Source organism: Lichenostomus cassidix, chromosome 12 (assembly GCF_008360975.1).
Source record: "Lichenostomus cassidix isolate B80296 chromosome 12, HeHo_3.0, whole genome shotgun sequence".
Lineage (NCBI taxonomy): Eukaryota > Metazoa > Chordata > Aves > Passeriformes > Meliphagidae > Lichenostomus > Lichenostomus cassidix.
Window position 1 is genome coordinate 18,082,487 of NC_139493.1, and position 27,530 is coordinate 18,110,016.

Sequence of the window (27,530 nt, forward strand, 5' to 3'; positions counted from 1 at the left end):
ACAACAACAACAAACAACAACAAAAGAGGCTGTAAGGCTGTAGGGTTGTAAGGCTGTAAGGCTATAAGGCTGTGAGGCAGTAAGTTTGTAAGGCTGTAAGGCTGTAAGGTTCCATCTCCCCCTCAAATTTGGCTGGAAGTGCCCACAAGGTCACTGGGGTTACAGGATGATCAAGCCTTGCTTTTGTGGGAAGCTGGATGAACTTTTTCAGTTCAAATTGTATGTTTGTGCATGAAATTCATCAGTCTAAATACACATTCTATCTGATTTTTCTTTTTATAGCGGTGAGAAAAGCAGATGACTGATTTTTGGAGGTATTTGTCAGGATATCAAGCACAGCATAGCTGTTATCACATGTTAGGTGCCAGCTGCAATTAATAACACTGGGAAGGGATCACCTCAAGCACAATAATTGGTTTTTGTCTGGAGATCCAGTGGCAGAACATAATAGAAAATTGTGATGTGGTTGTGCTCCCTGACTCAGACTTGCAGTGCAAGAATTTTAGTTATGAAGTTCTGTGAACCAGATGAACCACATGAGTAAGGCCACAGCCTTACTTTTTAAAAATTCATCTCTACAATTTCTCCCTGCTTTGCTCAGTGTCAGCTTATAAAAATGTTATTTTTTGACAATTATGTGCTGGCAGCAAGGCAGAGGTTCTGAACACAGCCCATCAGGTGGGGCTGACTTTGGGTTGGCAATCTGTCATGTAGAGCACTCCAAAACACACCCAAAAATATCCAGATTAATTATGTATATTCTATCCAACACAGTGGCTACACAGAAGAAACTTAAGAGCAGAATCCTACCAGTTACAATCTGCAAGCTTGTATTCTTTTAACTAGAATAATTGTTAACAACTCTATGATTTCTCTCTTTTTTTTTGTTTTGTTTTCATCAGCTGCTTCAGATTTTACAATCTCATGACTTTACACTAATTCAATTCACCCTTTCATATTTGCACCAAAACACTCCATCTCCTCTCTGGTGTGAGGAAGACACGAGTGAGGTAGGTGAAGTTGGTACTCAGCAGGTGGAAAGACTTGATTCTGCTCCACCAAGCAAAATTTAAATGTGAAGCTTGATTTTTCCCAGCTGCCAAGTGCTGCCGCTAATGGAAGCACTTGTTTTATTTTTGGGCACTTCTGTGCCTGAGTGCACAGAAATGGTGAAAATTGAGGCACGACTGCAGGGGAAGTCGTGCTGCAGGACTGAAGCACAGCTCGGGGGAGAGAACAAAAACACCACAGCTCTCTCCTAAATATATGTCCCACAGAAGGAAGTGCATGTAAATAAGGTTTGGTGACTGACAGCTTATGCTGTGTTTAATGATATGATCAGGGTTTGTGTTGTTCTGTAGCCCTCAAAAACAAGGTGTGGGTTCAGTCCCTGGATGGGGGATTCACATTAGAGTGGGACTTGATCATTGTGGGTCCTTCCAAATTCCACACTGACAAGGGTGTCCTGCACCATTCCATGGAGATCCCATGTGTGCCATGCAGAGCTGCACCATTCCATGTGTGCCATGCAGAGCTGCACCATTCCATGTGTGCCATGCAGAAGCTGCACCATTCCATGGAGATCTCATGTGTGCCATGGAGAGCTGCACCATTCCATGGATATCCCATGTGTGCCATGCAGAGCTGCACCATTCCATGGAGATCCCATGTGCTCCATGGGGAGCTGCACCATGCTATGGTGTGGAGGCATTTGGGTTTTTTGGCAGTGCCACCCCCCTGTCCCCATGCAGTGCTGCAGGGATGGTGCCAACCCGTGCTGGCTATGTCCCTGTCCTGCTCCCTGCTCCTCTCCCTGCTCCCTGCCCAGCGTGGCCCTGGCACCTGGCTGGCTGCCCACAGCCCTTGGCACCAGTATTTCCCTGCAGCCAGGCTGTGCCAGGATGAGAAGCACAGAAACGCTGCTGCCCTGGTCACTGCTGATGGATTCTCCCCGCTCTGCCTCAGACAGGAATTGTTTGCTGAAAACGGGTTGGAGCATTTTAGTTTTCCTTGTGGCATTTGGGCAGGATGGCTCCTGCTCCGGGGGGCAGTGTCTGAGTCAGCTGGGCACGGGGAAGGTGTACTCTGTGAGCTGCTGCTGCTGCAGGGAGAGCCCACGGCCACTTACTCACCTTCCATCTGCCAGAAAGCACGGCTGTGTGAGCAAGGCCATGAGATAAACCCACACTGTACACTGAATTCAGCTCAGAGCGCCTCAGCATGACAATTGCAGGGGGGTATTTTGAATATGAATCCGTGATTCATGTCTGAATGCGTTTTTTATTTTATTTTTTGCGTGTGGTCCTTCTTTCCCATGTAATAATGCTCAGTTATGACTGTTCCCTCACGGAGGATTTAATTTCCTCCTCACTCAGGAGTCAATCTGTGCACAGCCAACTGACAGAAGATCTCCCTGTCTTCACCACACAGGAGCTTTAGGAGAAGTGGAATGAAGTGATTTGCATCTCTATATATACAGGGGATGTGTAAGCAGGCTGGGGAAGGAGGGATGTGAAATTAGGATTTCAGCTGGGGTTGGGGCTTGCATAACTGAGGCTCCATGGCTTCCAGGTGACTCAGAGTGTGCAGAGTGAATTCAGCTCTGCTTGCAAAGGTCTCTCTATTTGTAGAACCTGTGTGTGCACTTGGGCTGATCACTGAGACAAGTCACTCCTTGAAGGACAAGAAAGCAACATGATTTTATTCATCAGATGGATGGTTTGAGCATATTCAAAGTGATAAAGATAATAGGAAATAGCCAGTGTGCCTGTGAAGCCAGTGTGGGAGGATATGCATGGATTGTGGGTTTTTAATGTCCACACTTGCTGGATTTGGGGATATAAAAAAAAAAAGTGTGGGTTTTTCATCTGAGCAGCACACATTGGATTTCCCCCCTCTCCATTCATGCTGCTTTGAAAAAGGAGCAATTATTGAACTTTGATGGAACAATGCTCTTGAAGAAATTGCAAGGCTTTCTTTAAATGGGAGATGTCTGAATTGCAATGGATCTGCAATTGTAATATTTGTAAGCACTGGGTGTAATTACAGATTCACAAAGCTGGCTGCCACAAAAAATGACGTGGTGTTACTGCAAAATAATTAAGTCAGGAATGCAAAAAGGAACAAAACAGTACTTTGGGAAATGCCACCCTGGAAATTAAATATTATTCTTCTCAAAATCCTCAAGAAAAAGTCCCACTGGAGAACTCCTGCGAAAGGAAGGGAAGTTAAAGGATACAGAATACAGACATGAAATTTTCCTTTGTAATTCCATGATGTAATACTAATCCATGGAATAATCCATCAGTTGTTATCATCAATTATTTCAGGAGTTGATAAATCCAAGATAAAATATTCTTGTGAGCCCATGTGCCAGCAGAGCTTTGTGTATTGCATCAGTTCTCAGCAGTATTAGTAAATAGCTGGTATTTCTAATATGAATGCTCTTGTGGCAGAGTTACTGGTGGTACTGGGTTCTGGACCTGTGGGGATTTTTATTATTGCTTTTGAGGAAATTCCTGTTTCTGGATGCCAGGAAGTAAAAAATTCACTCCTTCAGCTGCTCTGCACTGTAGTCATGGGTGGGGGGAAAAGAGAGAAAAGCATTGTGGTGTGGTTAATCATTCCAGCTGTCTCAGGACATGAACTTCAACCCATTTTTGTTCAATTCCGAGTACTCTACTCTTTAATTCCCACTTCTAAAACCCCTTGGGGCACCCACAGAGCTCTGCAGTGCCTTGGCTTGGCAGGAAATGTGTGTGCCAGGCATGCACCTGCCTTGGCCATCCTGTGGGACACAGCTCCTCTGTCATGAATAAATTAAATAGTGCTGCTATTAGGATGTACAAACCCAAATCCTCTTCCAAATCTGGATGGCAATCATTTAGCAAATGTTGGACTTAAATCCAATTAAAACCTTTTTTGGGATAAGTGAAATCATTCTTCAGATTAGAAAGTTGGTTCTCTTAGAACAGTTTAAGATGTAAAGATTACTTGGTATAAATTTCATTTTCTAAAGGGTAGGGTGGTTGTTGTTGTTTTTACCTTGTAATTCCACAGTGATATTTCAGCTTTAATAAGACTGTGTGGCTGTAAAAGGAAGGAAATTGGTGTAAAATGCACTTGGATCCATCTATGTTCTCAGGGGAAGGAAAACAGTGATTCTCTCTTAAGATGGGAAAAAATCACTGATTTAAAATGCATCAGGAAGATGCTGTGAGGAAACCCTGGTGGTTCTGGGTGCTGCTGGGATACCTGGGATGGGCTTACCTAAAATAGAGGCTGGGCAAGGTTAGGAGAATAAAAGCACTTATAGTTATTGAAGGCCTTAGGTGCATTCAGAGCACTCACAGCCCAGCCAGGGTACACCCAAAATGGACAGCAGGTCAGGAGATTTTCATACTTTATAAGTTTTGTCCATTTGCATATCAGGGGTTAATCCTCCAATTACAGCTTCAGGTGATGAAGTCAATTACTCCAAGTTTGCTCCCTAATTAATTCACTGCTGTTTACATATCTTGGGGCTCTGAGACAGTGAGGTGTCCTTGGGTTTGGAGCTTAGAGAGGAATTGTTTTGTCTAAAAATGAGAGAATAGCAGCTTAGCACCCTGTGTGGAGCCCAGAGTTACACACTGCAGGTTATAGATACATGGCAAATATAGGTTTTCATCCCAAAATCCTAAGGCATCAGCTGTGCCCAGGTCATTGCAGCAGAGCCTCCAGCCTGTCCTGCTTTACCCAACCTGTGCCACATCCCTGGCAGTTCCCAGGAACGTGGAAATGAGGCTAATGAGAGGCACTGGGCTGTGAGGAGCACGGCAGCACAGAGAGCAGGGATGAGTCACAGCTCTTCTCAATCCCTGCAATCCCTCCTGCTCCTGTTCCAAACCAACTGCAACTCCTTTTGTCCATCCTTTCCTCCCCTCCCAGCACAATGAGCTGTGGCCTTCAAGCCACGCTTTGCTCTGTGGTTTTTATTTCCTTTCAGCTTTTTTCCTCTGCAGGCTTTCATCCATTGCCACCTGGGCTGACGTTTTTCTAATTACAGCAAATTTAGCAGTGGCTGTAATCACTAAATCACATGCAAAAGGACTTCTCTGAAAGCAAGGAGATCTCACACCTGACCAGCTTATGCAAGGCTTTCCATTGTTAGGAATGCCTTGCCGTGGAAATTCTGTAGACCAGAAGAGATGTTGGGGTGGATAATTTCCCTGCCAAGCGTATTTGAGGGCTTTTGTTGTATTTTCTAGCACAATAAAGACATTTGTGTACGAAATAATCCTACTTTAGGATTTGAAGTCGAGGCAAAGGATGATGACAATTTGGAAGGTGATGCTGGCATTACAAAAGGGTGAGAAATGATAACAAAATACTCATTTAAGGCAGAGTTGGAGCTGCAACATGGATTGTGCCTGGGGAAAATAGGGGGTGAGAAATGGCCTCTTTGCTGTGGTAATTCCTCCTTTTTCATCCTGGGGAAGATAAACCCAGCCTCCCCAGAGTGATGAAAGTAATGAAAAATAGAGGTAATCCTTTTTGTCTAGATCATTGGTGCAGTACTGCCAACCCCCAGCATTCAGGAGTAATAAAGTCCCCGAAAAACTGCTACTTTATTGGAACACATGAGGCTTTCAAACCTGTGAGTTATGAGAATGAAGGCACAGAAAGCCAAATGCTGTCCTATTTCCTCATTTCTATTTCCAAAATTGTGTTTTCCCAAATGCTATCATGTAGAGTCCTTTTTCTATTCCCCTTTCCCACATGTTGTAAATTAAATCCTCATCAAAATATGGTGTTAATAACAAATATCTCCCTGAGATCTACTGTTTCCAAAGGCCAGGTGAGCAACAGGAGAGCATGTTTAGAGCACTAATGGGTCCATAGATTAACTACCTACTTTGGGATTTTTATTCCCCACTCTGCCCAAATGACCTTGAGCAGTCAGGCACATCTTTCTGGTGGAATGCATTTCAGCTGTGTGAATGATTGGGAATTGCATGGGATATGTTAAAAGTGTTCTTTCTGCTGGGCATCAATGATAATTTATGATCATTTATCATCAAAAATGGTATTTTTTGCCGTTCTGAGAGTTACTCAGACCCATGGTAACTTCTGCCCTGTGTTGATAAAGGAACAGAACAATTTTGGTTTAATGTATTCCCTAATCAAAACCTTGTATTGACTTTTATTTTCAGCTGAGAAATCCTTCTTTGAAGTAATGCTGTTCTTTTTTAATGGAGAGAGGAATTTGTATAGAGGGAAATAAATTGCTTTACCTAGGAATACGTGTTGGTTTTCTCACAGGCACTTTCTTGTTCCCCTGTGCCTCTAAAACTGTGATTTTAGGGTTTTTTGTATTCTGTTAAATGACCTGTGGTTTTGCAATGATTTTCCTGCCTTATCTAGCTTTAATCTATGAATTTATAGCAAGAGAAAAATGCTTAAAATTAAAGAAGGAAACATTAGCATATCCCTTTTGTAGTCTGATATTTCTCAGAGTAAGGGACATGTGTATCATGGTGAAATAGGTTATGGAAATTGTGGTTTTTCTCTGGCCTAAGGACTGACCTGCTTGGAAATTTCTTCAAGAGAGAGAGCAAGAAAACTCAATTATTTACATTTCTGATTTCTCCTCCTTTTTCCTTTCCAACCTCATTGGCAGGTTTGATTCTGTCCTCACAAATCCCAACCTCCCAGCAGAGGAGGGAGAGCATAACCCTTGGCAATTCAAGGGCAATTCACCTGCAATTCCAGATTTCTTTAAAGGATTTTTTTGCAATGGCATTTGGGATTTCAGAATGCCAGTGCCACTACAAACCCCCTGTTGTTATTCTGTCCTCATTCCAATGAAATGTTCAGGGTTTCATTTGGAATGGAAACTAAAAAAATTAAATGAAGATTAATTTTTCCATCATTTCATTGGTCTCAGATCACAGCACTGCAATAACTGACCAGGCTGTGACCAATAACTTGACCAATATTGACCAAGGATTTGACAAGCTGCATCAATTCAGCTGATAAAGACCTGCAGAGAGCTGGGGACTCAAACTCCACAGGGAATTTTGGACTCTACAGGCCTAGCAGAAATTTTACTCCAATTAGTGTTTTTCTGAAGTTTGCTGAATAGAATTATATCTTCATTAAAAAAAAAAGAAAACTAACAAAAAACACTTGTTAAAAGCTGTTACACCCATTTGCTGTAATCATCTTTCATATAAAAGAATTTTCTCCTTTGCCTTTTTTTTTTTTAAGTGGTATATATTATACATGTAAATAAAATATTTTACTGGACTGAAATTTATAAATATAAGAGGGGATTCAAATATACAATATATAAATGCATTTTTTATTCATATAAAGATACAAGAATACATGAAGAATATCTTTCTATATGAGTATCCATTAAAAGAAAGAAAAAAGGAATTACTAACAAGGTGCAGCCCTGCAGAACTCTTTTATTTATGGAGAATTACAAATTGCACCAAGCTGGATTTCATGGATACATTTCTGTGCTTCTTTAAGGTCACCTGCCAGTGCTGCCATGGAAAGAGATTAAGTTCTCCCTACCTGTCCCCACCTGTCCCTGCCTGTCCCCACCTGTCTCTGCCTTTCTGCTGCTCCTCTGGCAGCACAAATGCTCTTGGGGCAGCCAGAAAAATCCCTTTTCCCTGTGTGTTTTGCTATCCTGGTACTTTCCTTCCAAATTCCCTTCTCCTCCTGCATCCTTCTCTTCATCCTCTCACTATCACAGTTGGGATAATTCCACAGATTTCCACCTACTACATATGCCTGTGCATTCTGGGATGAATTTCATTGGGAATGGGAAACACGGGAAAAGTCCAATAAATCTTGGTGCAGGAAGCTATAAATGGTTGGAATAGCAGATTAAAAACCACAAATCCTCATCACTGTGTGTATTTCCCCTCTGCCTTTGTTGGGAGGTTGATATGGAGTGGTTGTTGAGGGAGATCACTGTGTACCATTCCTCTCCCCTCCTAGCGGTGATGATTTGCAGAATGCCAAATAAAAATGGGGATTCTGGGCTCTGACTTGCTCTCTTGGAAGGCAAACCAGGGATTTACAGAGGAAAAGTGGATTTTATGAAAGGGAAAGTGAGGACTGTCTCCTTGCAGACCTCTAACCTCACATCCATGTGCATGTTTTACACAGAGATATCAATAATTGATATATACAGGCATGCAGGTTGGGCACCTGGGGTGCAATAATCCAGCATGGAACAGAAGCACTGCAGAACTTGCAGAATTTGCAGAACTTGCAGAACTTGCAGAACTGCCAGTGAAGGCAAAGCTGCACAAAACTATGACAAAATTAGTGGCGCAGGTTTTGTGTTTGACATGCAGCACTTTGCTAACCATCCGTGGAGGAGGAGAGCAATAAAGCCCTGAAAAAGCTGGGGGAAAGATAAAAGGAAAGAAAGGAAAGGAGAACCAGAAATGAAATGGAAGGAAAAAGGAAGAAGGAAACAGGAAGAAGGAAACAGGAAACAGGAAAAAGGAAAAAGGAAAAAGGAAAAAAAGAAATTAAATGGAAGGAAAAAGGAAAAAAGGAAAGGAAAGGAAAGGAAAGGAAAGGAAAGGAAAGGAAAGGAAAGGAAAGGAAAGGAAAGGAAAGGAAAGGAAAGGAAAGGAAAGGAAAGGAAAGGAAAGGAGAAAGAAAGGAAAGGAAAGGAGAAAGGAAAGGAAAGGAAAGGAAAGGGAAGGAAAGGAAAGGAAAGGAAAGGAAAGGAAAGGAAAGGAAAGGAAAGGAAAGGAAAGGAAAGGAAAGGAAAGGAAAGGAAAGGAAAGGAAAGGAAAGGAAAGGAAAGGAAAGGAAAGGAGGAGGCAGCTGGAAAAGGAGCTGCCATTGGCCCTCTGACATGTTACAAATCCAGCAGGGAGAAGGGAGAGCAGGGTTTGAAGGGAGCAGGAGGAGAGCAGAAAGAAAATCCAACGTTTTGGTTTAGTCTGGCTGGATTTCACTTCACAAAAAACACTTTGCTAGCAGGGCTGGGGGGAAAGTGTGAGAATGAGGGTGTGATTTTGGTATAAAATAGAGAGTTTTGCCATTGGGAGACTCAAGTGCTGAGCAGCAGCCTCAGCAGGTCACTCGAGAGGATCCCACAGCACAGCCCTGGGAACAGGGAGATCCCAGTTCAAAGAATGGCAGATTTCAATCTCTCCTGCATTTGGGAATTTCATGCCTCTTTCCTCTTTTTTCAAGCTGTGACAATTTCCCAGTCATGGGCTCAGTTTTTGTCAATCCGAAGTACAAGTTGCAGCGAGTTCTGAGACGAAAACAACCATTCCTGCACCTTCCAGGAAGTTTAGCAGTTAATGAATGTAACAAACCCTTCCTTGGGCCTTGTTTGTGTCCTCAGTGGATTCCAATGAGGTTGTTCTGCAGTGGAATTGAAGAGCAACCTGCTCCAGTCCCTGCTGGGTTTGCTTTCCCACACCTTTGGAAAAACCAGCAGAGCTCATTGACTGCCCTCATATTCCAAGGGCTTGGAATTTTCCTGTGACCATCTTGTTTTGCTGTTGTTTTTTAATTGGGGTTAAAGCTTCTGTAAACCAGGAATGATCCCAGCTCTCCTCTCAAATAAATCAGTGTACACTGCCTTTGAGGGGAATCAGAAGCTCACACCAAATAAAAAGAATCATGTGTCTGCTTTCTTTAAAAGACATGTTTCCTCTTAAAATTGAGGGAATATCTGAAGCCAATCTTGTGATTTTTATCAGGCCTGTGAGTCAGATTTTTTTAATTATTTTTTTTGTGTGTGTGTTCAAAGTTTTTTGCTCTAACAGATTTTGCCTGCCCACAGACTAGCTCCCATCTGTTCAGGTTAATGGCTTTTCTGCCTGTGCTCAGAGAGGAGCATATTGCAGGATTTGAGTGAGGAATTTCATCTCAAGACACCACTAGTCCTTGGAGTCTACTTCAACTTGGTTGCCAGGACTACTCCATCCAAGGCAAATGGGATAAATAATTGGAGATTGTCTTTCAGGAAAATGAGAGCTAGAGCTTGCCTAGAGAATGGGGAAAAAAGAACTGTGTGATAATGAAATGGAAACCATGGATAAATATTGTAATTGAGAAATGCTCAAGCTCTCTGCTCTTAAATATGTGGGATGAGAGGGCAGAAGGGACAGGGAGTAAGGAGCTGTGAATCCAGGGATGGGAGAGAGAGTTTGACATTTTATAGGGGAATAGCACCAAAACAAACCCTCAGTAAAGTCTAAACCAAGGGATGTCTCAGATTGGAACTGGGAATTAACCAAAGTATCACAATATCATGGCTTGCAGTGAAGCCCTTGGAAAACTGCTTTCCTCAAGCTGTCAGTCCAGGGAAGATGCTGCAGATCTGGGGATTCCCACAAGTATGGAAAGGATGGAGATTTCAGAGCCTTGACCCACTGCTTTTGGGGGTTGTGCCTTAAAAAAGCTGTGATTTTAAAAGATTCATGGATCCTGCCCTTCCTTGGCTGGGAATTGCTTTTAAACACATTTTCCTGCCCCAGGGACAATTGGAGGGGAAGTTAGAAAGGGAGGATGGAGAGGAACAGGGGTGCAGCCATCAGTGTGTCACTGTCCCCAGCTGTCCTGTCACTGAGGGCTGCTGGCAAGATGTGGATACTCAGAATTTAGACTTAGTCTCTTACAAATTATAGAAACTGGGTAATTTTGCTTATTTCTTTATTGCCTATGTAGGTGCCTAACGATAAACTGGAGTAAAAGTGACCATGTTTTTTTGTTCTTTCTTTTGGATGAATGATGCCAAAAATTGTCACAAACTGGTACTGAGAGTTTTCCCGTTTTGTCTCCCAGTTTTTGGTATCCAGACCTGTCTTGTGTTCATTTCTGAGCAGAAGATTCCCCTTTGCTTTCCCTCCAGCCCTCCCTGTCCAGCTTTTCCCAGGAGCTGTCCCAGCTCAGGTGTCACCTTGGGGAATGGGGAACCCACAAATTAATGAGTGGGGTTTACTCTGATGGGAGAAAGAAAACTTCAGGGAATCTAATCTAGCTGATACTATTTTATTAAAAAATAATGCTTCTTCTTTTTTTTTTTATTTTTTTAATTGGTTTTTGTATTTCCCAGTCTCTCTCAAACGGAGGTGAAATGTGAAAGCAAAAGGCAGAGATGGGTTTGGTCCCTGCCAGCCCTGGACTTGTGGAAGCCTCAGTGTGGCTTGGGTTGTGATAACTTCATTTCCAAATGTTCATCCAAGGTGCAGCTGAGAAAACACCTCAGCTATGTCCTCTCTGAAATCTTGCAGAAGCAGAATTAGAGTTCAATAAGTAGCAATGGCGAATAGATGGAAATTACTGCTCAAATCACCTTCAGCTGCTCCGATTGTATTCACAGCGATTAATATCTCCGTTTAAAATCAAACCACCATCACCTTTTAATTAGTAATTCTATTGACAGATGGGTGAAAGCACTCCAAACTCCTGGTTTTGCCAGGGATTTTCCAGAGCTGCAGCTCCCGGCAGATGGCAGTGCTGGACTGGATGTGGGTGAGAATCTGCTCTCCTCCAGCCTGGAGAGAAAGCCCTTGGTGTCTCTGATTCACCCCAGGGATTCCTTATTCCCTACAAACACACCTTGCACTGATGGATCTGGATTGGTTTTGCTTCCCTTGCCCAGCAAAGAGGTTGTCTTGGCATGCCAGGGAAGTCTGAAATGCCTGGAGATAAAAATTCGTGTAGATTTTGTCTGAAGTTATCCTGGTTGAACTGACAGAATGTGAGATGTATTTAGCAGAAATGCCCATAACCATGAAAACCTGCATTAAAAGTCGCTGAGATTGGCTTCCGTTGCCCATAAATCTTCTGCCCTTATTTCCTTCACACTGTTACTGTGTTATTCCTGCATTATTTAAAAAATGAGATTCACTAATAAGAAATCTTAAAAATAACCTCAAAACAAAACATACGAGTAGCACTTCAGATTTTGTCTGTAAATCAACAGTGCCAATTGTTGGGGTTTTTTAATTAGCTGTTGGACAATGGAACAGGATAAGTAATTAATGAGATTGGAGAAACTCAGACCACAGGAGCTTCGAATGAATTTAATGAACACAGTGCTCCCCAGGTGTGCTCTGATTGCTATAGAAAATAGGTGTTGCTTCAGAAAGGAAAGTTATAAAAGCCACTGGGAGTAAGAAAGATCCTCTAAAGTGAAAGAGGAGAAAAGGAGAAAAGATAGAAAATCCTGACTTCAAAAGCAGTCAGAAAGATTCACCTCCAACTTGCTTTTAAAAAAATTAATGGCCATGGCTGCGGATGCTGGCCAATTCCCTTTTGATTGTGCTTTAGGAGCTTAGGGATTCCTCGCTCATTTTGTGTGCTCTGGTTTCTTCCCAGCTCACAAATGAGAGAGAAGGATTTGAGGAGCTGGCAGAGTGCCATTCTGGGGGGTTTTGATAGCAGAGCAGCCTCAGTGATCCCTGGTGGAGCTGCAGGCTCATTGCTGTGCTGCAGTGCAGCCCCACTGAGCAGAGCAGCCTTGCCTTCCCAGGCAAGTGAAACCTGCAGGATGGACATCCCAGGGGTATCACCCCTTGGCTCTGCAGCTCTGGGAGGCTTTCAGCACATCCTGAATTTTTGCCCCAACAGGCCAAATTATTGATTATTTATTATTCTGTTCTTGTGGAATAATCACCAACACATTCCCACTCCCAGTGCTGTTATTTGTCTGTGTTTTGTTTGCTCACTGGAGGATCATCCTTGCCCAGAGCCAGAAATTCATCTGTGGCACCAGGAGAATGGGAAGGCAGAGATCAGACCTACCCAGACCTTGGAAATTCTGCAATTGTGTGCAAAAGAGTACACAGAGAGGTCCTGTTCCCACCCTATAGGCATGGGGGGAATTAATCCTATAAATCTGAATCCTTCAATGATGGAATTACTGCAGCTTCTGCTATGTGTGGCTGTATGTCAGAAGAGAAAGCTTGTTTGTATCTTGGCTGCATCATGTGGGTTACACTACCATTTTCTAGCAGTAAATCTCAGATTTGACAGCACTTAGCTGTGCAAAACAGAAAAAAAGAGTGAGGGGAAGGGGAGGGAAGGGGAAGGGGAAGGGGAAGGGGAAGGGGAATATCACCTCTGCCAGTTTATTGTAGTGAAAAACATAATTTGCTCACCAGTAGCACTAGAAAATTCTGTTGTTCTGTAATCTGTAGTGAGAAGCTGAAAACCCTCAAAGCACAGGCTCTTAGTTATTTGGCTTTTAGAGAATATTGAAATCAATAAACCCAACATGGGTATTTGAAGTACAGACAGAATGATGCTGTTGTACTTCAAGGTACAATATTAAACTACAAAGTGGTTAGTTTAGTTTTCTAACACACTTGGGAAGCTTAAAGACAGTGGAAAGGTGATACTGGCAAAAGCATTTTCTGTTTTCTTGGTATCCATTTGCCTTGAGAATTACCCAGTAGATAAAATGAGTGTTTTTTAGGCTCATTCTTCCACGATAACTGATTTTTTTTTTTCTGCTGAGCATAGAGCATGAAATTCTCCTCCCTTTGGGGTGGGGGAGTTGCACTGGAAGCACCACCCAGCACTCTGATCCACTGGGAATCCCCATTCAAGTCAGAGGAGATTGTGGTGAAGCCAATGGGAACTGTGTGCATGTGTGAGAAAAAAGCCCACCTTGAAAATATTCACAAATCCAGCTGCCAACAGCAGAGCATCCCAGAAAGCATCAGCAATCAGCAGTAATTTCATCCACGTGGATGTCAGTGATTGATTTCCTTGTGAGTTGCTGCTAATGCTGCGTGAAACACATGGAGAGTGTTCTGCCTGCTGCTGGTAATGTGCTTTTCCTGGGAGGTTTGAGTTATTCCCAGGCTGGGTTTGTGCCCCGTGTGGTGTCTGTCACCCACCCTGAGCTCGGGCAGACACTGAGATATTCCCAAAGCTCCTCCCAGTGCTTCCTGCCTGCCCAAGCCCTGGCAGGAGCGTCAGAGCCAGAGGGATATCATGGATGTGTTCATCTGGGATTGGAAACAAATCTCCAGCCAATCCCATCTGCGTTTCTTCCTACAGAAGAGGGCAGCAAAAGCCATCAGCTCCTTTCCCTCCTGTGTCTGTGCAGATGCTAAACCAAGAGGAGGTTTTCTGATTGATCCACTCAAACAAACAGGGCAGCACATGGCTGCCTTGAGTATAAACATAAAAACAAAAGTTGTCCTTTCAAGTGACACTCTGTGGTGTCTCCAGGCATAAATGGCTCAAATTTACATCAGAGTCACACATCTTCTTTAGAGATGTCTGAAACACCTCAGAGAACTTGGTATAAATAGAAAAATTAAAAGCCAGGTGCGTTTGTGCTGAAAAAACGGATTGGATTCAGTCTCAGAGACTCTTTCACTCCATGCTGGTTTATGTGGCTTTTCAGATGTTGCCAGAATTCACCTCCTGGCCGTGTAAAGTCCTTAAGTTCACTTGATTTTCTTTACTACAATAAGAAAAAATAAAGTAACATAAATCTAGCTTATCTTTCTAGCTGCTTTGGGTATTTTTCTGTCGTAAACTTTCACCAGTTGTCGCTGTTGAGCCGCTAGCAGAGAAAAAGACCTGGATTCTCAGCGTGGCATAGAAAAAAGAACTTTATTATTTTGATTCCAACTTATATAGACTTTTCAGAGGTCACCCAGATTGGTCAGTCAGAAACCTCCCCCAAGGCCTGATTGGCCAGGCCTGAACTGTCCAAATCTCGAGACACTGCTTTCAATAACATCCAAACTTTATCTTTGTTTATAAAACACAGGAGAAAATTCTCATGGGAAAGACCTGTGCTAGCCACAACTAGTGGCTGCATTGTTGGATATTTTTGCCCCTCCTTCATGATGTGTCTTCCTTTCTAAACAGGATTGCTCAATAACTGTTTGTCCTCCTTTATCTCAGTTATCAGCAGATGAAATGGAAATCATGGACTACTCACTTGGTAGGCAAATGCCAAATTTGTGATTTATCCTGCAATAGTGGCTACAGGAGATAAGGAACTCAGGGCAGCTGGTGCAGAAGGTGCAGTTGGAGTCTTGAGCACCAATAAAAGCTGGGCTCAGAGCAGTCATATTTCGTAATTTGGCTGGCCATGTTTTCATGTTAGAAAAGTTGGAACTTTCTGTTCGTCTCATGAGTACAAAATATTTTTATGACCCCAACCCTGGGAAAGTAGAGTAGTCTTCCTAATGAGTCTAACAGATCTGGAAAAGGTTAGAATGTGTTGCATCACGTAGTAGGTCTTCTGCTGAGGAGGGAATGAACATTTAAAAATACTCTCATTTGTCATCCAATTTGCAGAAAAAGAGCTCACAGAAGTTACATCGTGACCATAAATCTTGCAGGGAGGTAATGGGCTAATGGTAAATATTACATAATGGGAGGTGTGGGATTTGGAGGCATTTCCAGCGAGGCAGACTGGTGTTTGGGCATGAAAGAGGACTTGTTTCACCTTGAGTGGGCAGAAAATGAGGCATTTTCAGTTGAGTGTGCTGCTCGAGAGACCCAGAAAATGTAAGTTCAAGTGAGAGATTCAGGAGTAGGAGGCACTTTCCTCTGCAGTACATCTCCAGTGAAAACACTGCTCAGGCACAGAGCAGAGGGACAAATAGAAACTCTCCAGATTAAAGAAATAAAGATGCTTCTTGGGCTGGAAAGAATAAAATGGCTCTGTTTTGTTTGATCAATCTGAGTAAAGGGGAGCTGGTACATGCCAAGGGATGGGAGAACTTGTTTGACAGAGAGAGGGCTGGTAATGATTTAGGAGCATAAAAAAAGGGATTGAACTGGAGATTATGGAAGCCTCTGATGGTGCCACATATAAAGCTATGAAAAAACAAAACACCTTTTTAGCAAGAGGAGTGTGCAGCCCAGACAGGGAAATGGAATAATTGCTGCTTAATGAAATTGTGTTCTTTATTTCTAGGGCATTTAGGGTTTATTTTTAAATAAGCTTTTAGAGCTGAATTTCTCTGGGCAGCTCCTCTATTGCCTGGGCAGGAGAATCCTCCACTGAGAAGTGTTTGCTCTGGTTTTTCATGAGTTTGGCCATCCCTGATGAAGGGGCTGGGGAAAGGTGTGAGGGTGCATGCAGGAGCTTTGGGTTTTAAGCAAGTATAGAAATAGTTAATACATTGATTTCAGGTACAGAGGCACTGTGAAGCCTGAGACATATTTGCAAAAGCACTTTGGGTTTTTTTGGTTTTTTTTTAACAAGCAGTTTATTTTCCCCTTCAAAAGGCTGGACAAGGACTGAGAGTGAAGAGCTGCATCAGTCATGTCCTACCTGACATGCTGGGGGGGGAAATGTATGCAATAAATCAATTTCAGCTGGGTCTCTGTGAGCTGTCAGTTCCCAGGGTGAGTGGCTTTGAAGGGCAGTCAGTGTGTCCTTGCCTTGGCATGGGGAATGCATCAGCTGAGGGATTGCCAGAGAGCAGAGCTGCTGGGAGTGTGAGCCATGCAACCTGCTGGAGTCACCTGGGCTGGCCCAGAGCCAGGGAAACGTGCTGCTGACAGATTTACAGGCTGCTGCTGCTGCAGATTAGCATTAATCTCCTGACACCCAGCTGGGCAGGGAGCACTGGGAAAGCTAAAAGTGCCTCAAAGTCACACGTCTGGTGTGTTGTGTCATTTATTTGGGGTGATGGTCTGCTCCTTCTGAGGTGATTTCTGCATGAAGTAATAGCTTGAGCAAACATCCCTGTTTTCTAAGAGTGAAATCCTGGCTGGGTGAGGTGCCAGCAGTGGAACTCCACCGTGAAGAAACAGAAAGGACGTGTTTGAAATCCAAATTTCAAACACAATTCTTTGCAGAACCTGAGCAACACATCTAAGGTTATCAAGGTCCTTCAGAGTCAGGTTAGAAGTAGAACATTTTTGTGTTTCTTATCAATCTCTTTTTGCAGAAATGTGGAAGGAGTAAATAAAAGAAAGTCTGTAAATCACTGTTTACAGTATTCTTGATAAATTCTATTTAAGCACAATAAAATTCATCACAGGTGAGTGATCTAAATGATGAGTTTCAGTAGCTTGGCTGGTTGGGCAGGCAGCATAGCAGATGCTGGTGCTGTCAGCTGCAGAGCTCGTGGATGTTGACAGAGAAATTCCCCCTGGTTTCAGAGGTTTAATTCACATATGGTTTAATTCACAATAAAAATGCTGCACAGATCTTATCACATGCTTGCATTTGGTAGCACTATCTTAATGGTCTTCTTGTATTTACAAAAGTCTTTTTTAGTTTAACAGAAGAACTAATTATCTCTAATCAGATTTGAGCTTGAAGCTGGACTCTGCTTGAAGTCTCAGCTTGGAGACTGGGCTTGGTTTCTCTTCAGCATTTCCTAGTTTGAGATTAGTGTAACAACACTTTTCAAGTCCATGTTATTCTGGCCAGGTCTGTGTCATTTGTCTGCCACTGTCTTTACATGCAGCTCAGTGATAATTCCAGTGAACCTGTTAGTTGGGAATATTGTGTTCATATATATATGTAAATCAATATACATACACAGTGAAACCTGGCTGGTCTCATGGCATAGATTTGTGGAAATGTGTGTAGATGCTGTGTAGCTGAAAAGGGAAATACATCAGATTTTTTAACATAATTGAAACACCGTTAATGACTCTGCTTCACACCCTGTCCTTGCCAGAGTTCACCCAGTGAGTGAGTTCATATTAGGCTGCCTCTATGGCAACTGCATCTTCTCCAGTTGCTTTATTTTAAATATGAATAGTGAAGCAAGAAATGCATCAATATTTCAGGTGTTTTGAAAAGCTTGACTGTAAGAGGCCATGGCAGTGACTCCAACCGGCAGCATCACTTCCCTACTCTCTGCTCTCTCTGCTGCCTTTGCAGAGTTTGAGTTTCAGGTGGATGATGGTGCCTTTCCTTTCCTCTTTCCTCTTTCCTCTTTCCTTTCCCTTTCCCTTTCCCTTTCCCTTTCCCTTTCCCTTTCCCTTTCCCTTTCCCTTTCCCTTTCCCTTTCCCTTTCCCTTTCCCTTTCCCTTTCCCCTTCCCTTCCCTTCCCTTCCCTTCCCTTCCCTTCCCTTCCCTTCTTACAATGCTAAAAATCATCCAAAAGGCAGCCAAATCTTACCTGATTTGAGGCATATTTGTTTTTAATTTCACTCTCACTGGCTGCTCACCTCGCTCTCCTCAGAGACACTGTCCTGGAAAGCTCTGAGAGCTGCTCACAGCTATTCCATGCTCCATGCCAAGAGGAATAAGGCTGAACAGGAATTCTAAACTACAATTGAGTGGAATTCTCAGCAACACCAAACAATTTCATTCCTCATCTTCACTCAGTAAAAAAAACAAAAAAAACCAAACCCTAAGCATAAAATGAATGTCTTTTGGACAGCATTGCCCATTCCTTTCGTTGAAAATGGGAAATAATTTAATAAGATCCTGACTGAATTTCCTAGTAAAGGAAATAAAATGAAAACTAGGTTCTATTTCACAGCAAACACATGCTAAGAAAATCTTGGGCTTTGTTCTGAAATGCTCAAGTCATGAGTCTGTAAGGCATTTTTTAGAGATACCAAGAAAAATCCTTGCAGTTTGTGGCTCAGCATTTGGGGAATATTGTGGAATATTATGCATTTTTTATAAAAGTTGTTGGCTAAAGCTGCTATGAAATTGTGTCTCTTTCAGTGATTGAATGTCAGAGTAGTTTTCAAGCCTCAGATTGCTTAACTTCACTCCTTACTACTCCTGTTTGTTTTCGAAGCTGAGGTCATTTGTTGAAATGTGAATCATGCCAGAGTTTAGCTCTTTGGAGGTTGCCTCATGATGAAGTAGAAAGACTGAATTTAGAGGACTAGCATCTCACTAATGACCAGTTAATGAATATTTTGGTTATCTCACTAACACATATGTGCATTGGAGTTTGGGTAAAGAGCAGAAGGGTCTGCCTTGGGCTCTCTGTGCTTTCCCAGCTCCATTTCCTCTCCCAGAGAAGTGTCCCTTGCTGATATTTGCTAGGGCAGAGGCCTTTGGGAAGTTTAATCTCTGTGGATGACCAAATTTCACTCAGATTTGAAGACACTGAGAATTTTTCCAAGCTCATTTTGCAGTGTTCAAGAGGCAGTGTCACTATAGTGTAGCCAACATAATTCTATTTAAATTAAGTGTGTGCCCTGGGATGTTCAACAGTGCATTGACCACACCTGTTACTGCCTCAGGAATAAAATCCAGGAGCTCATCCTGTTCCCAACAAAATCCCCTCAGAAATAAATCCAGGAGCTCTCCCTGTTCCCAACAGAATTCAACCAGAACCCTGCTGTTAAGTTTATGGGGATCAGAACTGGAGATTTAAGTATTTTTTAAGTATTTTTTGCAGTGGTAAATCTTTGTTTTTCAGAGCCTTTAAGGCTGGCTGTGGCTGTGAGCTGCATGCTTTGCTCCCAAGGCAGATGTGGTGTTATGTGTGATTGTGAGACCTTCCTCCCTGCTCTGGCACAAATGTCCTGCCTTTTCCTGCCCCTGGAAGGTTAACATGCTCCAGCTGATGCTTCAGCATAAATGACATTATAAAATTTAAGTCATATTCAGCATCCTCAAGGCATTCAAAAGATGATGTTCACATTCCCCATGTGGGATTCCAATATGAATTTGGAAAGAGAAACAAGAGATTGATGATATTTCTGTCAGTTAGGTTTGTGGTACAGTGTATTTAACTTCTACTTTTAGGATTGGCAGAAATGTTTGAATAACACAAAGCTGAGTATACACCTCCTGTACAAAACAATGGCTTTCAAACTTCATCTTTCCTGTGTGCTCATTGCAAGAATACAGCATAAATAATATGCAAATGCTTTCTTCCTTGTTTTCTTCTTACCAGCTGCATATTTGTACAGAATTAATGGTTGGGTAATATTTTAGTGTGTTATTTCAGGATAAACACACAGCATTCTACCATTCATTATCCATACATTTAACATATCCTTGAGAAATATCCTTATTCTTTACAAAATGCTGCCCAAGGCAATGTTTTCATTTGATTTAAGTTTTTCTCATCCACTGTTGAAACCAGTGGTGAAAATCTTCTGGACCACAGTGGGAATAAGATTTTCCACAAGCAATGACATATTTTTATAGCATGTATTAATATTGCTCTCACTGGTGAGGGAGATTCATGTAATAAAACAGCATTTTGTTAGACGTTGAAAATGGACAAAGCTCCTCTTCTTTAACACTTGAGATGATGTTCTGTGCTATTCTGGTTTCGAATTGTGAAACATTTTTCTCCTTGTAGAAAAAAAACACAAGTAGGAAAAAGAAGGTTTAGCTTGAGCAAAGAAAATGCAGAGAGACTGATACCACATTCCTTTCCCAACTTCAGAGTGTTAGAATAATTCCTTTTTATCAATAGATTTATCTTTTTTTGTTTCAATTCCCTTTTAGTCCAAAGCAGATCCATGCAGCCTAAGGGATACAAGGGATGGATTCCTAGAGGAATGTCTGCCTGGGAGGCCTGGGGGACAAAGTCAGCTCAGCTCTGCTCTATCCTGGTGCAGAGTCATTGCTCAGAAGCTCTCCTGCACATTAATTATTTCATCTCCAGTTAGTCTAGACAAAGGAAAACTGATTAGGAAACCAGGCAGGCACAGATTTGACAGCAGCAGTCTCCAGTGCTCTGATCCTTTCCAAAAAATGTGAAGTTTCCAAGCACAATGTTCCCAATAAACCAATCAAAGTCTCTAAATGAGCTCCATGGATTAAGGTGAACAGGAGTGGTTGTTAGGAAGTTGTTCACATGGAAATGAATTTCCACTGGAATTGTTCACTTTGAGAGCAAGATTGTACCTGTTTGATAAGACTCCTTTTATATCATTTAATCACTGTGAAATGTGTATTTCAGAAAGTTTTATCATTTCAGTGTGTTTTTACTTCACTGCTGGAAATCACAGCATGCTTTTTGTTCCAAAAATACTGTGGGATGGAATGAAGAATACAAGCATGTCAGAGAAGAGAAACTGTGTATGTGTAGTAGGTAGATTTAATTAATATATCTCCATATTTTCAAGACACTTGAAGGCAATGCAGGAATTTTTCTGTAGACATTGATTACAGATACATCCTTGATTTTATCTTCTTTTTTTTACCTGCAGGGCCAAAGCTTTTCGTGGGAAAAAGGTCCATGGAGAGTATGACATAAAGGTTGAACAGGTAACTGACCTCACCTGAATGTTATTCTCATATCTGTGCATTTATAGAAACACATATTTAATACAAACCTCCCTGGAGGGGTTTGAAAACCAGGTGGATGTGGCACTTGGGGACATGGTTTGGTGGTGGCCTTGGATTAATGGTTGGAGCCCATGATCTGAGAGGGCTTTTCCAGCCTCAGTGATTCCATGTGTGCAGACATGAGGATAAACACACAACCTCTGTACCCCAAACCCCCTCACACTTAAACAGATTTAAATGGATTTATATAGATGTGCTGGTTTTGGCAGAGGCAGAGCTCATTCTGTCCCTTCCAGCTGCTGTGGGGTTGGGTTTGGTTGGGTTTGGTTTGGTTTGGTTTGATTTGGTTTGGTTTGGTTTGGATTTGGTTTGGTTTGGTTGGGTTTGGGTTTGGTTTGGTTTGGTTTGGTTTGGTTTGGTTTGGTTTGGTTTGGTTTGGTTTAGTTTGGTTTGGTTTGCTCTGCCTGCACTCAGCTCTGCCTTTATCTCCTCAATTCTGCTCATCCCAACCCTGAGTTTCCCACTTTCACCCTCCTGGGTGGAATGAGTGTGGGGCTGAGCTGCCAGCTGGGTTCCACCACAACAGCCCTTTCTTGGCACCTTCTCAGAGCATTCTGACCATAATTTTCACAGCATGAAAACCATCTTGTATTCAGAAGGTGTTGCTTAGAGACTGCGAAGCTCCCAGACACTCCATGAATTCCATGTGGCAGTTCTGTATCACTGATTCCTCACTCCAGAATATAAATGTGCTCTGGGTGCAGTGACAGCATGTGGGGTTTAAAAAACCCATCATAAATAGGAATAAATATGGAGATATTATATGGGGTGCGCTAGATTTATGGCTATTTTATTCAAGTTGAAACTGGGGATTTAAATAAATCCTTTCACTGCTTTTGAATCTTGAATTCCTCAAATAGATGCTGCTGTGAGAAGCATCAGTGCTTGATTTGTTTTGTCATTCGGTTTTTAAAGAATGAGGGGAAATTCTCACCAACGGTGTGGATCCAGCTGATCCAAATTCACTGTTATGGTGCAGCATCCACTGAATATCTGCTGCTCCTGCCTTGGGAGCATGGAGAGCTTTGCCAGGGATCTCCAGGAGTACTGAGGGGGAGGCAGGAGAGTGAAGACAACTGATCAGTGCAGAAGTGCCATTCACCCCTGGATCAGCCCAGACAGCTGACAGCACACTCCCCATCCCTTCAAAAGGAACAAAAACTCGGTGCAGACCTGGAATTTCCTTCCTGTGCTCTGCTGTGGGACCAGAACTGCCTTGAGTCACTGAGAGAGGGGAGGTTGGAGCCACCCAAATCCCTTTTTGCACATCAGCACTGAGACACTCCCTGCAGTGTCCTGCTGCTAACACCAGAGCATTATTGCATTTGTCCACTGCCTTTATTAACACATGATCTCTGTTATCATTTACTAAGCTCTGAAAGTGATTCATGAATTGGAGATGTCCATTCTCAGCCCCAGAGGCAGTAGATTGGAAATGATTATTCAACATTTTCAGCACCTATTCAAATATTTCACTCTCTCCCCATTTGCCCTGTGTTTGCAATAAACTCAGCATGTCCCCTGCTCTGGGAATGCTGTCCCAGCCATCCCAGCAGGGCTGTGAGAGCCTGGATTCAATGAGGAGAGCTCTGTGCTGGAAAGAAAGCCCCACGGCATGGATGGAGCTGCAGCAGTGAGAGGAACAGCTCAGCACTGCTTTCACTGAGCTGTAGCAGCACCAGAATGGGAAAGCCTCACACAGCTCTGCCCGAGGAAGACTTGCAGTGATACCATTTTTCAAGAGGACACTAATGAGAATTGTGACACTCTCTATTCTGGGCTGGTGGCCGGGACAGCAAAGACACTTTTCTTTATCCACCAGAAGACAGTTGGCTGCATTTCAATTATTCTGCTGGGTAATGTGATTGTAAAGTGCCTTGAGAGCCTAAGCTGGTGAAAGGCTGTGGATAAATGAAAAACATCCTGTCCTTTCCTTTCAAATAACTGTAGATTCAGAGTATGGGAGCGGCTCCCTTTAAATTCCACATTTCCAGTGTGAGAAGACTTTTGAAAAAGTGCCTGAATTGTGAATTTGCTGAGACAATCGTTCATTGGCAGCAGATCCTTTAAAAAGAAGAGCAAATGCACATAAAGGAAATAGAAAGGGGTGAGCAGTATGAGGAGCCACTAAATTCGATAAGAAAATGTTTTCATCACAGTCCTTTTAATTCTGTTTTTGTACTGTTTTCTTCAAATCTTTATGTCGATGCTGAGCCTGCATTAATCTCTTTGATAACATTGTGCAAAGCAAAAATATAATCCCTGCATTTCTCTGCAGACATGGATGAGTAAATCCACTTGCTACTGCCCCACAACCCATTCTCACAACATTTATTTTACCTTTCGCTCTCTGAGGATTAAAACTTTTTCAATATGATGTGTCACACTCGACAAATATTGCTGGGTCAGTGTCCTCTTGGTGCTCATTTGATTTCAAATTGTATTGCCAGCAGTTCAAATCCTAATGCTCAAAATAAGGGAAAAAAGGATAAAATAAGCCAGGCTGACTAATGTGGGTTTTCTTTTCACAGGCAGAATTCTCAGAGATCAACTTGATAGCCCATGCTGATGGCAATTATGCAGTGGATATCCAAGTCATTCGGAATGGCAACAAAGTTGTCAGGTAAGGAAAACTCAATGGAACAACAGCAAAAAGCAAGAAATGGCATCATAGAATGGATGTGAAAGGTGCTGAGTGCTTTGGTTGTGTTTGTGGGTTTTGGCTGGTGCCCCTCGGCCAGGGAAAGTAGGAAATAAAAGATCTGATCTGTGACAAACTCTTTGTGACAAACCCTTTGTGACAGGGAGGACACATCTCAGTATTTTAATTGTGGCAAAAATGGGTTTATTGAGAAAATGAAGTCCAGAATAAAGTGTACATGACTGGGAGTTGGGGTTATTGATTTGGGTTTTGTCTTTGCCCAAGAAAGACCCAGATTTGGGGATTTTGCACCTGCCAGGCTTCCCCAGATGAGCAGTATTTATTTCCAACCTGGAATATTTTCTGTTCAGACAGACTGAATCACAACACTCCTCTCAGTTCCTGGAATATTTCTGTCTGCTTGAAACATTCCAGTTTAAACACCTCAGATTTCCCAATAGCTGTTTTGTCTAAAAATAATGATGCCAGTTGAAGGCAGGGTAAATTTAACTTTTTATTTTTCAGAGAGGACATCAACAACCTTGTAAATGCGAGGCAAAAAAACAGGGCAGATCAAAAGCTTAAGGAAGGATTAACAAAATTATATCAAAAAAATTAATATATTGACAAAATTATTAGAAAAATTATATCCTGTATTTGACTGAAATTGTGAGAATTGCTCCTGCTTTGGCTGGGGCAGTTACATGTGAGTGAAGTGTGGCAGTTTGGCTGAATAATTGAATTTAAAGGTAGAGCCAATAGTGACTTGGATATTTACTGCTCATCTTTGGGCAGGAGGGACAGGTCAGGGAGCTGGACAGCATCAGGAATGTCCTGGATCTCTCCAAAGAAAAGATTTGAAAATGTCTACTCATTCATGTAAAAAAAAAATAAAAAAATCAGGAAAAAAATATCCAAAATAAGTTTATGCTTCAAAGCTCACAACTGTTTAATCTCTGGCATCTTCTACAAATATTGCAGTTTAATACAACAACAATGACCTTGTGCCAAACCCACAAGATTTCTGTTTCCTTAGAAGAGTAAGAGATTTGATTTTTCCTTAGGGCTGGTGGAATTTTTTACCCCAAGGATGGAAGTTTTGGAGCCAAGAAATCTTGATCTGTGCTCCCTAGTGGCTTTTCTGTACTATCCCAAAAAGTATTCCAAAAAGTATCGAGGCCAAGTTACCATCAAAACATGTCAGGAGATAATGTGGGCTGGAAACCTCCAGAAAATAACAAAGATCTGCAGTTCATGAGAAAGTTTGGTAAAAATGCTGCTTGTGTTATGCAATAAAAGAACTCTCGTGTCATCTGATAACTCTGAGAGTGAGATAACAAGAGATTTTAGAATATTATCATTTTATGGGTGATTTATTCACCCAAACATAACTACCTGGAGCTGCTAATTCCCCCTCAAATGGGGTGTGAGGTCCCTGGGTTTGTGTGAGAGGGAGGTCTGGACATGATGGGAGAGAATTCTCTGTTCCTGTGATAACTGGAGAGATCTGTTATTAATTTGAGGCCCAAAGTGACCTCGTATAGTAGATTTATGAGCAAAATATTAGGGAGCAACATCACAGAAATTTCAAAGGCAAAATGTTGCGGTTTTAGTTTAGGAGGAAAAAGAAATGTGGAACATGTGGCACCAACTTGTTTGATTTGTGTCAATGCAAATCACACCATGAAAAATCACATTTTGTGTAACGTGATGTTGAGATTTTGGATCTTGATGCTTGAGCCAAGCGCAGAACTTTTGTCCTGCTCTTCTTCTGTATGCAGTCACTCCATCCAGCATTAATTACAGACCTAGAGCAATTATGTGAATGTATCCTGTTCCTTTGGGGAGCTTTTGCAAAGCAAAACCTATTTCTTTATTTTTAATTTTTAAAAAGCTCATCCCCTCAATTCCCCACTTGTTTCAATAAATTGGTCTTTGCAAAGGGCATTTTCTGTTCCTTTATTGGAGCCCCAGTGCAGTCTGTGATGTGTTATCTCCTCATTTCAAGTGACAGAAGTTGCCTCTTTCTTTCACTGAGGGATCTGCAATTTTGGTGAAGGCATCATTAGTCCTCTAAGTATTAAATTCATGCTGGGCCAGTAAATTGGATTTCTGTGACTCAAACCCTTGGCACCCCCATCAAACCTGGATCACAACATCTCAGAGCTCTGCAGCAGATATTTTTTAGGAATCCTGTTTAAAGGCAATTATTTCTTTGCAGGTTTTACTTGTTGAGCTTCAGTGCCATTTTAATGACTCTTGACAGCAAATCTATCATGTTGCTTTTGCCAAATTGGGCAAGTTTAGGTGGTTTTTTGGGTTTTTTAAAATTATTTTTACAGTGGCAGTGGTGAAACACTGGCCCAGAGTGCCCAGAGAAGCTGTGGCTGCCCCTGGATCCCTGGCAGTGTCCAAGGCCAGGCTGGACAGGTCTTGGAGCAGCCTGGGACAGTGAAAGGTGTCCCTACCTTCCTCTAGAAAATAAAATGAGCTTTAAAAGCTCCCTTCCAACCCAAACTGCTCAATGTGATTTGAAATTTAAGAACCCAGCTAATCTGCTTTGGCTGCTTCATCCAGGCTGGGGTCTCAAAACTCCTAAAGCAATTTGAACATGGATTTTAATTGTTTTGTTTTGTTCTCCCAGACTGAGACTTCTGAGTCATTTTGTAATCTTCAGAGTGTCTCACTCCAGTAAACAGCTTGTATTTATTCAGGACATGTAAATAATTTCACCAATTTACTGTGCTAATTTAATTTACCCTGCAGTTATAACCTTCTTTAGGAGGTTGAAATCTTCAAGCTATTCAGGGGGTTTTTTTTCCCTATAAAAGTAAAATTTAGGAGAGAATTTCCCCTGTTCTGGAGGCTCTGTCCTGTTGTTTTGTGTTTTCTCTTTTCCATAACCTTCTCCAGTAACAAAATGTCAGGGCTGGCATGAGGTGAACTGATGTCAGATTGTTGGCAAAGGTGCAGGTGATAGGCAGGAAGCCATGGAGAGCAGCAGGGGAAATGCTGATCAGATACCAGAGAGAAAAGGAGGAAGTTTAGAAATTCACCTCGACAAACTCTTGGTCAAATCTTGGGTTGTGATTCTCTCCATTTTGTTCTGATTCCTTTCTCCAGCAATGTGGTTGCTTCATCTCTTCCTGTCCCTAAAGCAGCCTGACAATAGTTGTGACAAAAAATTGGTCCCCAAAAGCCCAGGCTTGTGGCAGAGCCCTTTGCCTGCTTTAGCTTTGATTGTCACTGCTCAGAAACTGCAGAACACAAGCTGAGGACATCCCAGAGGTTATGGGTGTGATCTACCTTCCAGCAGGAAAACAACCTGAAATCCATGATAATTTCTCTCTCCTCTTAATGGAGTGGATAATGGAGCCCTTGATAAAGGACTCCACAATAATAGAGTCAATAATGGAGTCCCCAGTAATGGAATCCCCAATAGTGGAGTCAATAATGGAATCCCCAATAATGGAGTCAATAATGGAGTCAATAATGGAGTCCCCAATAATGGAGTCCCCAATAATGGAATCCCCAATAATGGAACCAATAATGGAGTCCCCAGTAATGGAGTCCCCAGTTGTGGAGTCCCCAATAACGGAGTCTTCAATATTGGAGTCCCCAATAACA

General features: G+C 42.2%; 1 protein-coding gene across 1 annotated transcript in view; it reads left to right on the forward strand.

Annotated features, from left to right (window-relative positions):
• SYN2 (synapsin II) overlaps nt 1-27,530 on the forward strand; it is a 162,197-nt gene that overhangs the window by 36,335 nt on the left and 98,332 nt on the right. The window contains exons 2-3 of the mRNA XM_085073065.1: nt 21,124-21,181; nt 23,794-23,885. Coding sequence (XP_084929191.1) covers nt 21,124-21,181; nt 23,794-23,885 — 150 coding nt within the window. The remainder of the gene's footprint in view (nt 1-21,123; nt 21,182-23,793; nt 23,886-27,530) is intronic.